Below are 12995 nucleotides of genomic sequence, written 5' to 3' on the forward strand. Positions count from 1 at the left end.
TGCTCTACCCAGTGAGTTATGTCTCTGGCACAAGAAAATATTTGCTTTATAAGGATCTTTTAATCTCTGTTAAACCATCTTTTAATCTTAGTAATATAAGGGAAAATATAAATAACTATAAGAAAATAATATTTGGTTATTTAGATACCAAGAAATATTTCTATATTGAAGCAGCATCTAGCATCTTGAAAGGACTAATATTTTTATTTACATACTACTTGGTGGAATGTAGTGTGGGTATTTTTCTCTTTTAAATTGGTTAATTATATGCTTTACTGGGTTATCTGTCTCCTGGTCATAAGGCTGAACTTTTTGACTATTAACAGTTGCTGTTTACTGATAGCTGCTAGTGCTTGGAAGCTTAAATGTAGTCCCCAATACTACCCTAAAAGTTACCTTTAATTTAAAAGGTACCTTTAATTTAATTTAAGTAAATTAAAGTTCAGAGTAAATTAAAGTTCAGCAATGTGCATGAATTCCAACACCTAGAAAGTCAATAGTGGATTCAAATTCAAAGTTTCAAATCCATATACATTTTATTCCAAAGATTTAGGCTTAAATTAGGTTATATTTTGAATAAATAGGAGTTTTCTTATCAAGTTCTAGTTTCTTTCTATGAATGGTGTATATTTTGTAAGAAATAAAATTATAATTTCCCTGTCTAGATTCACTGTTTATTAACACTTTTTAAAAATTTGTGACATAAAGATTTTGGGAGGAATATACTAAGGATTAGAATTATGAATTTATGTAATAACTAGAAAGAGAGTTATAGTCCTAGGCTTTCAGGGATGCATAATTGTCAGTTCTCTTGGGAAAATCCCAAATTATATCTATTCCTAGACCTTGGAAGAAATTAGTTAAATCAAGCAGAGTTTTGGGAACATTCAGTTTGATGACACAGTTTATCTGATAAAAGATATGACACTATTAAGCACTAAAATTGCAAAACTGTACCAAAACAATATTGTTATGTAGTCAATGTCATGTTTCACAATTTGAATAATTATGGTGTTTCTCACTTTACAAAATATTTTGCTGCTATAGTGGACATTATACTAGTTGAGCATGACAATATGTAGTCATTTATAATTTTTATATTTATTAAAAAGCATATAGTTTCAACTGTATGTTTTTCAACTATATGTAATGTTTCTTTATCTCAACACACTCAAAATAAAATCACAATAGTGATATGGAAATGTTTTGTCTCTTTGTAAGAGTTGTGGTCCTTTTTTCAGGAGTGCTTTTTTGATGATGTAGAGAACATACCAGCTGTGACTACCTGGAACACATACCTGCGCTACATTACTGTCCACAAGAGCTTAATTTTTGTTCTGATTTGGTGTTTAATTATTTTCTTGGCTGAGGTAAGAACATTCTGTTTAAAATATCATTTTGAGGGCAGCCGGACCATGATGTACTCAGTTAGGGGCATGTATTACCAAGGACCCAGGTCTAAACCCCCTCTCCCCACCTTCACTGGGTCCACTGCAGGAATGGCTAAGTAGGTCTGCACATGTCTACCCTTCTCTCCCTCTGTTTCCCTGTCCTCTCTCAATTTTTCTCTGTCCTCTTTCAATTTCTCTCTGTCCTGTCGAATAAAAAATTAGAAAAAAATATTACTGTGATTCAGAGTTATATTAAGAAGAACTTCATGGGGGGTTGGGTGGTAGCACAGCAGGTTAAGCACACATGGCATGAAGCGCAAAGACCCGCATAAGGATTCTGGTTCGAGCCTCCAGCTCCCCACCTGCAGGGGGGTAGCTTCACAAGTGGTGAAGCAAGTCTGCCAGTGTCTAAAAAGAATAACTTCATGAGTATGGAGGTACTCGGACTGTTAAGAATATTAACTTGCTTGCTTGAAACTCTAGAGGGTGTAGGTTCAACACCTGGCACCATCCTATCAGAGCTGAGCAGTGCTCTGGTCTTCTCTTTGTCTCCCTTTCCCCCTACAAGACACCTGCCTCTTAAATTAAATAACTTATTGTTAAGAAAAGAATAACTTGGTGGCTAGAGGTGGTGCATCTTGTAGAGTATGCACATTACCATGTGCAAAGACGTGGACTTAAACCACATAGGCCCCATCTTTGGGGGGAAAAGCTTCAAGATTGGTGAAGCAAGTGTCTCATATTCTCTCCCATTCTCTCCCCCTCCACTATCAATTTTATCCATGTCTCTATAAATTAAATAAACTAATAAAGAAATAAAATCCACTTGGAGTGGTAGACTTGTAGTGTAGGTACTGAGCCCCAACTATAGCTTTGGTGGCAACAACAAGAATAATAGTAAAAATAAAAAGTAATTAAAAAATAAAGAATAGCTTCAAAATAATTTAACCCCCAAATAATTTGGAAGGATCTAAATGTAAACATTCATATGTATATAAGTATATATGAATATATAAGTATGTATATTTGTATAGTGCAATTTTACAAAACATAATTGTGTAATTATATTTTCACAATACCTTTGAGTTCCATTCATACCTCTTATTGAAAACATTTTAAATTACGTTTTATTTATTTGATAGAAACATAAATTGAGAGAGACTGAGAGGCAGAAAGAGAGAGAAAAGAGAGACTCCAAAAGTACTGCTTCACAACTTATGAAGCTTTCTCCCTGAAGATGGGGGCTGGGAGCTTGAATTCAGGTCCTTGTGCATTGTAACATGTTCACTCAACCAGGAGCACCAGCACATGGCTCCCCTAATACCACTTCTTTTGCTCCACTAGTTTAAATTGGTAAACCAAACGAAGGTTTGATGCGATATAGACTATAGCACAGTGTCAACTGTGGAATCAGACTGACCTGGCTATTAGTCTTAACACTGTCTAGTTAAAACTGAAAATATACAAGTTAGCTAACCCATCTGAACCTCAGTTTCCTCATTGGTAAAGTGAAGTTAGCTAATTTGATCTTAGACCTTTCTATGGATTAAAAGACACCATGGCTATAAAACAGTTAATGTAGGGCTTGGCATATTATGAGTAATGTTTGTTGCTGTTCTCATAAATAACCTTAATGTTACCTCATCATTATTAAGCTCAAGACAGTTTGAGGTGCACAAATTCACAACAATATAATGAAAGTTTGAATGGTTGCTTTTATACTTTAACAGAAATATAGAATTGGGTAATGCGACACCCTCTTATGGCTAATAAAAATTACATAAAAATATACTTCAAATGTACCTCATTAATCTCTGCTGGGAATGCCAAAACTAGCAACAATATGAATGAAATCTAGTCTAGTGCCTCATTAAATCTCAAAAGAGCCCTTTATAGTTATTGATCTGAATCTTCTGCAACATGGCATTCCAGATCTTGATTGTCATATATCATATAAATATGGTGCTGACTCATATTACTTTGTAGAACCTTTGTCCCATGCAGCTCTGCTGATTTGGTCTTAAGCACATTTTAAGTGGCATTTAATTAATCAGTTATTGAAAATATTGGCTTGGAATATTTAGTTCATTATCATTTACTATTTGTGTCTAATATCTCCATTTCAGGTTTACTCATTTTGGTAGAAATAGAGGGACAGGACCAGGGAGATAGAAGTAGTAAGGAATTAACATTAAAACACCTAATTTTCCTCCAGCTTGGTAGATAAGCTTGGTAGTCCTATGCTCTGCTGGCTGAGAACGTCCCCAATCCACACTAATAGTTTTAATTACGAGCATAGTTATACAGCCAAACAATTAATTTAGGGACCAGTTTGCACCCTATCTCCCCTTCCTATTTCCCCCGCCCTCCCTCCTGCCCTCCCCCCTTTTTTCTATTACCACTACGGTTATTGCTGGGGCTCAGTGTGGGCACTAGGAATCCACCACTCCTGGCAGGCATTTCTTTCTTTCTTTTTTCCCTTTCTATTATACTTGATAGGACAGAGAGAAATTGAAGTGGCAGAGTAGATAGGGAGTGAGACAGAGAGACACCAGCAAACCTGTTTCACCACTTGTGAAGCGTGTCTTGCTGCTGGAGAGTGGGAGCTTGAACCTGGGTCCTTGCACCTGGTAATATGTACTATTAACCAGGCCCACCACTGCCAGACATCCTCTCTCTTTTTGCTCATAAGTAATTTTTTTTAAATGAACATGTGACACATTCTCATGCCACCACTGTTACTGATTCAGACAAATCATTTTAAGTTACATTTACTTAGTATGGGTCTGTGTTGTAGGACATATTTTGACTTGCGAAACATTAAACCATATGAGTTTAAGTCTTGGTAAGATGTCATTTTACTTTTATTTCTTGCCATTCATTCAGCTGTTTACTCACTCTACACATATTTGTTGAGTTTCTACCATATACCAGGAATGATTCTATGTGCTGTGTATATAGTAAGGAACCAAGCAGAAAATACAGATGGAATGTATTTGTGTTTATAATGTTAACGGAACATCGTCATGCTGTGCTCCTCTGGTAAAATTTCAAAATATCAATAGTATCTTAGCAGGTATTTCTGTAGATCCAGATTCCTTTTCTGACTTGAGAGATAGCCCTGGACTCAGCATATGTATGTTGATAATTTCTAGAATGAATCAACTTGGTTATTTATGTTTATTTCACATAAAATGTCACTTGCTTTGCAAAGGTACTTTTTCTATGATCATTATATTATTTTATCTCTGTCAACATTGTAAACTGGTTTGTTTAAGCATTACTTTATCCTCCTATGGTTTTATTTAATAATCACAGATATATTGATGCTTACTGTTTGCCATTACTGTAGCAGCCGTTGAAGATAGGGTGAAAAAGAGGACAAATGGTTGATTTTTGCTCTAATGAAGTACATTTTGAGGGAGGAAATATATAATAAATACATTTTGATGAACACAATTGCAGGGTTGGGAGATAGTTCAACTTTGAGGATGTGCATATTACCGTGTATAAAGCCGTGGGTTTGAATTTCGGCACCCTCAGTAGAGCACTACAGCACTAGAGGAAGCTCTAGGGGTCAGTGGAAAAATGCTGTGGTATCTCCTTCTGTCTCTCCCCACCTTTCTCTCTCTCTTTTCATATATATATATATATATATATATATATATATATATATATATATATATATATATATATGAAAAATTCAACCCACAGTGGAGGAATCACACATGCACCAGACCCAATTCCATCCCTATCAAAAAATATATATAGTTACAGAACAAAATAAGCACCAGAAGGAAGTAAACAACACACTAAAATAAAGGTAGGAAAAAGAGAATGGACAGGAAGACATGTATGAGGAAACGATATTTAGCTGACACCTAAAACACAAGGAGTCTGATATGCAGAGAGAGAAAGAAACTGCAAAGGCTTTGCAAGTGTATGGAAACTAAGAGGAAGGAAGCATAGTTGAGAATGAGGGAGAAACAGGTGGCATATAATGATTCCAGACAAGTAGACAGATCACAAAACTAATATCTGTAGTAAAGGAAACTTGGGTTTTATTTTAAATTTAGTAGGAAGCCTCTGAAAGGCAGAAGTCATATCATATAGTAGGAACTTTTATCCTGTAGTTTTTGATAATTTGGTGAGGTAATGGTTTATAGCACACTTGGTGAAAAAACAGGATTTCTTATCTTTTCATGATATGTCAAGAAAACATGCTCACCACCAACTTAATTCCTTTTCCACCATCATGAACTAGGACCCCAAAGCCCCCCACCCCTACCCCAGAACTTCCCTTTCTCCCCAGAGTCCTTTGGTTTGGTGTAATAAACCAAGCTCAGTCCAAGTTTTACTCAGTGTTTTTCCTTTCTGCCCTTATTTTTTTAAGTTTTTACCTATGAGTGACATCATCCAGTACTCATTTTCATCTTTTAGCTTATCTTAGTTAACATGGTTCCTTCAGGTTCCATCCAAGATGAAGTGAAAGAGAAGACATGATGTGAACTGTTTATGTTTTTCAAAAGACCACTCTTAAGGGGTTGGTTTGTGGTTTGTCAGGTAGATAGAGTTCATACATCACCTTGCACAAGGATCTGGGTTTAAGTCTCTAGCTCCCACCCTTACGAGGAAGCTTCATGAGTAGTAATAAAACAGGACTTTAGGTATCCTAAAGTCCTCCTCTCTGTCTCTCTCTTCCTCTCTCTTACCCTCTATCAAAAATAAAGGAAAAACTAAGAAACAAAGTGGCTATTGGGAACAGTGAAATCATGCAGGCACTAAGCCCCTGCAATACCACCAGAGGCAGAAAAGGAAAAAGATCACACTGCTATATGGAAAATAGATTGAATGGAATATGAGGAAGTCTAAGATCCCTTATAACTGGAAGGGATGGTTGTTACTAGCTAGCTTCAACACCGAGAACACTGAGACACTTAAGTCATATTTAAAAGCTCTTGCAGATATTCAACAATAGAATATTTAGGAGTATAATCTTTGTAGCCTCTTTCTGTTCTCTATGATGGAATCTTGGTATTCACTATACTTTGCTCCTATTCACACTTTTAATCCTTTTAAGTATCTGACACACACACACACACACACACACACACACTTTTTTTTTGTCAGAATTTTACCTGGGAAAGTTATATTTTGATAGGGTTTCTCGTAGTTTCTTTTGTTCTATTTTGTGTCACATCTTACATACTGTTAGGGTTTTATGATATATGTGATTAACTTTTATGTCTTAAATCTTAGCAAACTCGTTTTCCAAGTATTAGGCACATAACTTTTCTTTCCACGTGTTTATAATCTAACATTCAAGTATCTATACTTAGAAAATACCTTCATCAAATTCTAGATCCCAAATTCTACATACAATAAATACTCTTTCTACATCCCAACATTAACTCATATGTTGTAATGCATGCATGATTGCCCAACACTGTAGTCACCAGATATATAAGTCATGTAAGGTTATATAAATTGAATTAATTATACTAGCTATATTTCAATTAATCAAGTGTCATATGCTATAAATTACAACAAAAGTAAAGAATACATATATCAAAACATTTTTATTGTTGCAGAAATTGTATTGGACAGTGATGATCTAGAACAAAGTACTATCCAGCTAATAATACAGAATGTTGTTCAAAATTCTAAAGTCAATAAATAAATAAATAAAGGCCTTTTAATTTTTCTCCTTTAACTACCCTGCACTCTCAACCTATCATAAATTGTATAACCTCAAAAGTGAGATGATAGAATTTTCTTACTTATTCAATTTTTTCAAATATCTCAGTTTTAAATAAAGCCATGATGTGAGTACTTGGAAATATTTTTAATCCAGTCAGTTAAAGCAATGTGTATTGGTGGTTTCATAGCTTCTTTTCATAAATAGTCTCTTTAAATAAAAATCAGGAAGTAACTTCATGGTACACTCACTAGTCCAGCTTTGGAAAACTGATCTGGTTATTGTTCCACAGTTAATATCATAAAATCCCTTTTGTTCCCCTGGAATTACTCACATCCAGAGAATACTGCCGGCATTATCGACACTCTCTAATGTGAACAAAGGAGGAATGTAATAATCGAAGAGTGACTCAAAAATATGTTCTTATCTAGATTTATGAGCAGTAGGAAATAGGAAACATTTCGAGTGGAGCAAAGGTGTTTGAGACAGCTAGATGGTTGCTGAATTTCTTGCACTTTAACTAATTTGAATTAAAAAAAACAATGATAGTTTTTCCTTTGTTTATGCAATGTATACTTCTGTTAGAGATTTCCACCTTGAGAAAGCCCAAGGTACTTTTAATTCCTGTAGTGTGTATTTTTACTCAAGTGTCCCTTGTCTTCATCCATAAATGGAAAATTAATACTCTTGAAACATTAAATAAATTTTAATAAATATAAAAACCATATTTTCATGGATTCATGTAAGGTTCCGGTTTGAGCTGCCAGCTCCCCCCACCTGTAGGGGGGATGCTTGACAAGCAGTGAAGCAGATATGCAGGTGTCTATCTTTCTCTCTCTCTATCTCCCCTAGCCCTCTTAATTTCTCTCTGTCCTAGCCAATAAAGTAGGAAAAAAATGGCCACAAGGAGCAGTGGATTTGTAGTGTTGGCACTGAGCCCTAGGGATAACCCTGGAGGCAAAAATAAATAAGTAAATAAATAATAAAAATAATTGATCTCAAAGATAATAGTTCCTTATAATCATTGTATAATACATCATATTATAGCAAAAAAAAAAAAAAGTCCATCAGTGTGAAGAGATTAATCTCTAGGAAATAAACAGGTAACTGTAATCTTAGCTCTTCTGTGAAGTTCCATAAGCAGTTAATACTGAATAAAGACTATATTCTTCAGGGGTTGATTGAGAAATGGTAACCTTTTAATTCAGTGAAATTTGCATTTCATTTACTTAACATATTCTTACCACTAATAATGACTCTGAAACAATGATTACAGCTGCTGTACCAGCAAAAGAATAATTAAAAAAAAAAACAGGGAAATCTTGTGTGTTTTGATGTTGATCATGATGAAATTGCAAGTGAGTGTGGGAGGAGCAGGTCAAGAGCTGAAAGAAGGATGAATTGTGTATTGTTCCATTCCAGGTGGCTATATCACTGGTTTTCTTGTTGCTGTTTGAAAAGTAAGTATTCCATATGGTTTTATGGACTTTACTTTTTATTGACTATCTGGATCTTATTAAATAGTGTTTTTCATTTCCCTCACAGTTCCATAATAGTGGAAAAGCAAATTTATTTGTTTAAAATTGTAAGCATGTGTGGTCCTTGCACTTGCCAATTTTAAAGGAATTATCACCCTTTAAAATGTAATAAAAATAATCAAAACAACATCATACATTTAGTGTTCTTAGAATTTGATACAGATCAAATTAGTACTTATTATCTATAAAATCCAGTGTTACAAAAACTAACTGTCCTGTGATAGTATGTCCTTGAGATTAAAGACACAAGTTGTGTTCATGAAATAAATTTATTCTTTAGACTCCCGATTTATTTTTATTTACATGTTTTAGAAATTCAAGAGTGAAGTTTGGCTACCAACTAATGTTTTCATTTTATTTTTTAGAAGTCCTCGTCAAGACACAGGAAATGTAACTAAGAGCTCAAATAACAGCAGTTATGGAGTGATCATCACCAATACCAGCTCCTATTATATTATTTACATTTATGTGGGAGTAGCTGACACTTTGCTTGCTCTGGGCCTGCTCAGAGGTTTACCCTTGGTGCATACTCTGATCACAGCGTCGAAAATTTTACACCACAAAATGTTGCATTCGGTTCTTCAGGCACCCATGTCAACCCTTAACACATTGAAAGCAGGTACTTAACCAGGTGCATGTGCAAAATGAAATGTCCGACTCATCATCAATAGGGCCTGCGATTATGTTTGCTTTCTTGTATAGAAGCGTCTGTCCTTTATTAAGCCTCTTCATTACTGGATTATGCATACCTCATATATTACAGGCTGTCAGATTCTGTTGCTTTTTTGTGCCTTGTATCAGCTCATGCCAGGTGTTGTCTCCAAGTTGCTATCCTGGCTCCACCCCCAATATGTGTTATTTTCTTGCTTCTACCTCACCCTAAATTTCAGTAGGCAAGGATTTTTTCCTTATTTTTAATACCATTCTATTATTAATTTATAATTTTTTCTCATGATGTTGCCTATTATGTTATTTGCTATATTGGCAAAAACCAATTTTTTCCTAGTATGTGGACTTCAATTTCGTCCAGAGATTCCCTTCTGCTGTTGTATACTGATCTTGGTTTTTCTCTGGCTTCTTTCCTGATTTTACTATAATTATTTGTATAATCTGAGGACACACAGACATAGGGGCCAGGCAGTGACACACTTAGTTAAGCACACACATTATAATGTTCAAGGACTGGGGTTCAATCCCTTAATTCTCTCCTGCAGGTGAAAGCTTCACAAGTGGTGAAGTTCGCTGCAGGTGTCTCTCTATCTCTTTCTGTTTCTATTTCCCCCTTTCTACTCATCTTACACATAAAAAACAAAAATAAATCACTTTTAAGAAAATCTAAAAAATAAAAGATACACAAATATGTGTAGGTATTCAGTAAAATATTTCAAATGGATAAAAGTATAAACACTTATTTTGACAGAACTGTACCACTTACAATATAATAAAATCCAGATTATTTTTGGTGAACTTTCAATTGGTAAATGATGTAAATGCCCTAGGTCAATTAAAAAAAATTATTTATACAAAGATAGACAAATGTGTTTAATTAAATATACTAATGAATGTATTGATGATGATGACTAAGAAGAAAGTAACTTAAATTTACTAGCTTATATTAAATAAAGCCTACATGTAATGCATTTTTCTGAGGGCTATGTCCTATACAAAATAAATGTAGCATTATCCTGCTGGCTTCTAGCAATTTACAATCAGAATACTGATAAGGAATGTTGACAAGCAACTATGATATAAGACATAAATATAGCAGTATGATTTAGAAGTGCTGAAAAAAGTATTAGTTGTACTTAATTGTTTTCAAAGAGGAACTAGATTGCTTCCAGTTAATGCTTCCTTCCAGGAGGGACATCTGGGTTGGGTCAAGAAGGAAACAAATTTGACAAGTAAAATGATGGGAAGAGGTTTTTCTACAGAGGGAACTGCATGGGAAAGCAGATGATAAAAGGTGTAGAGTATATTGAAAGAATAGAGCAATTTATGTGAGTTAATATCTGTAGAGAGAAAGCTTGAACTAGGTAGGCAGTTTAAGACTGATTTATTGAAGACATTAAATATTAAGCTGAGGATTTTGGACTTTATCCTGTAATGATAAGGTTTAATACCATCATGTTTGTATAGAACTATGTTATATTTTATCTGTGTATCATTTCCCAGTCACAAAATAAACTACTCAGAAACAGGGAACACAGTATATACTTTTGTTTTCTTAGAGTCTAGAGTTACCATATGTGGTAGACACTCCATGTATACCTGGCTTTCACTGAAGGAAAATAATATAAGATGAGGTCTAGGTGGTGTTACCATGGATAAAGTGTTGGACTCTGAAACATGAGATCCTGAGTTCAATCCCTGGTAGTGCATTTGCCAGAGTGATGTCTCGTGTTTTCTCTCTCTCTCTCTCTCCTCTCCCATTGTCTCTCTCAATAAGAAATAAAAGTCAAAAACTAAAAAAAAAAAACAAAAAACACAAGACATAATAAATAAATGGGCTTAGAGTTTGGAACATAGGTCCATATATAGATTGCCAGTGAAAAATGTAGAATGACGGCTGGGGAGATGGCATAATGGTGATGCAAAGGACTTTCATGCCTGAGGCCCTCAGGTCCCAGGTTCAATCTCCAGTACCAACATCAGCCAGAGATGAGAATGCTCCAGTCTCTGTCCCTCTCTATATCTTTCTCATTGAAATAAAGTGAATAAAATTTCTAAAAATAATTTTAAAAAAAATTTAGAGAGAACACAGAAAAAGAGTTCACATAGTTGGTAGACAAGGACAGAGCCACTTCTGCAGAGGGATGTCAGAAAGGTTTGGAAATCAGAGCACAGGAGAACTATGCAATGGAATATAAGTGTAAGACTAATTATAACTGTTTATCCAGTATATTGTAATTAAACTCAGACTTGCAAGTGTAAGTTTGCAGTATTAGGATGCACATCCTCATTCCTGATAAATTTGTAATAAAGCCTACATTAATGACATTTATTTTTGCCTGCATCTTAGAGAAACCTATATTTTTGAAGGTTTAAAGGTGGGAACAATAAGTTGAACATGTACTTATAATTTTTTACAACACTAAAAGTTTTAAGTTGTTATTTGATTACATGCTTAGTCTTGAGTTCTGATTACTTTTGTGATGATCCAAACTTATTTTCTGCTACTAATACATTTTAAATTTTATTTATTTATTTATTTATTGACAGAAACAGAGAAATTGAGAAGTTGGGTGGAGATAGTAAAGAAGAGAGAAAGACACCTGCAGCACTGCTTCATTGTTTGTGAAGCTTTCCTCTTGCAGGTGAGAGCTGAAGGCCTTGAACCTGTGCACATTGCAAAATGTGTACCCTACTGGATTTGCAACTACCCAGCTCCTACCAATATATATATTGCCTCCAGGCTCGGCTCTGTGCCAGCACTACGAATCCATTACTCCTGGCAGCCATTTTTTTTTTCCACTTTATTGGATAGGACAGAGAGACATTGAAAGGAGAAGAGGAGATAGATGGATAGATAGAGAGACAGAAAGATAGACACTTGAAGAGCTGCTTTACTATTTTTGAAGTGTCCACCCCTGCAGGTGGGGAGCCATGGCCTTGAACCCTGATCCTTAGGTGGGCCCTTGCGCTTAGTAATATGTGCGCTTAAACAGTTGTGCCTCCACTGGAACCACCACCCCCCCCCACTGATATCTTTTTAAGATGACTGTTTTATATTACAGGTGGAATTCTTAACAGATTCTCCAAAGATATAGCCATTTTGGATGATCTCTTGCCTCTTACCATATTTGACTTCATCCAGGTTTGTAAATAGAAATATTATTGCCTTTCTATTAATCATACTTTGATAATGAAAGAAAGTAAATACGCGTTTTTCACTTGATTCTATTTTAAGAAATTCACAAGTAAGTCTTAATAATTACTTGTGAAATTAATTAATAATTCACAACTTAACCCTTAGCATGCTTCTATGGTGAGAGAAGAGAAAGATGTTAACTCTGATAAATTTTACCATGACTTTTCCTTTTTACAACTGTACTAGTGAGAAACTAGATTGAAAATAGATAAAATCAACATGGCCTTGAAATAAAGAGACAAAGAGTCTGCACCTCTGATGCAGGTGGAGACTAGGTGTTTGAACACAGAAAAAAATAATAATTCGCAACTTTTCACAAGTTCTATTTTAAGAATTTTTTTACTATCAAAATTTTTCAAAATACTCATAAACTTAGTGATAAGTCAGAACCATTTACCTAACCCCAAACCCAAGTCATTCCTCATTTAGAAATAGTAACTGAGTACTTGGGAATTATTTGAGAGGTACAAGAGACTGTCTTCCTCCCAAATCACTGGTAA

The 12995-nt window shown here is 34.8% G+C and overlaps 1 protein-coding gene across 1 annotated transcript in view; it reads left to right on the forward strand.

The window, feature by feature from the left end:
- CFTR (CF transmembrane conductance regulator) overlaps positions 1 to 12995 on the forward strand; it is a 219990-nt gene that overhangs the window by 127023 nt on the left and 79972 nt on the right. Inside the window, exons 15-18 of the mRNA XM_060196479.1 lie at positions 1242 to 1370; positions 8512 to 8549; positions 8993 to 9246; positions 12362 to 12441. Coding sequence (XP_060052462.1) covers positions 1242 to 1370; positions 8512 to 8549; positions 8993 to 9246; positions 12362 to 12441 — 501 coding nt within the window. The remainder of the gene's footprint in view (positions 1 to 1241; positions 1371 to 8511; positions 8550 to 8992; positions 9247 to 12361; positions 12442 to 12995) is intronic.

Source organism: Erinaceus europaeus, chromosome 8 (assembly GCF_950295315.1).
Source record: "Erinaceus europaeus chromosome 8, mEriEur2.1, whole genome shotgun sequence".
NCBI classification, from domain to species: Eukaryota; Metazoa; Chordata; class Mammalia; order Eulipotyphla; family Erinaceidae; genus Erinaceus; species Erinaceus europaeus.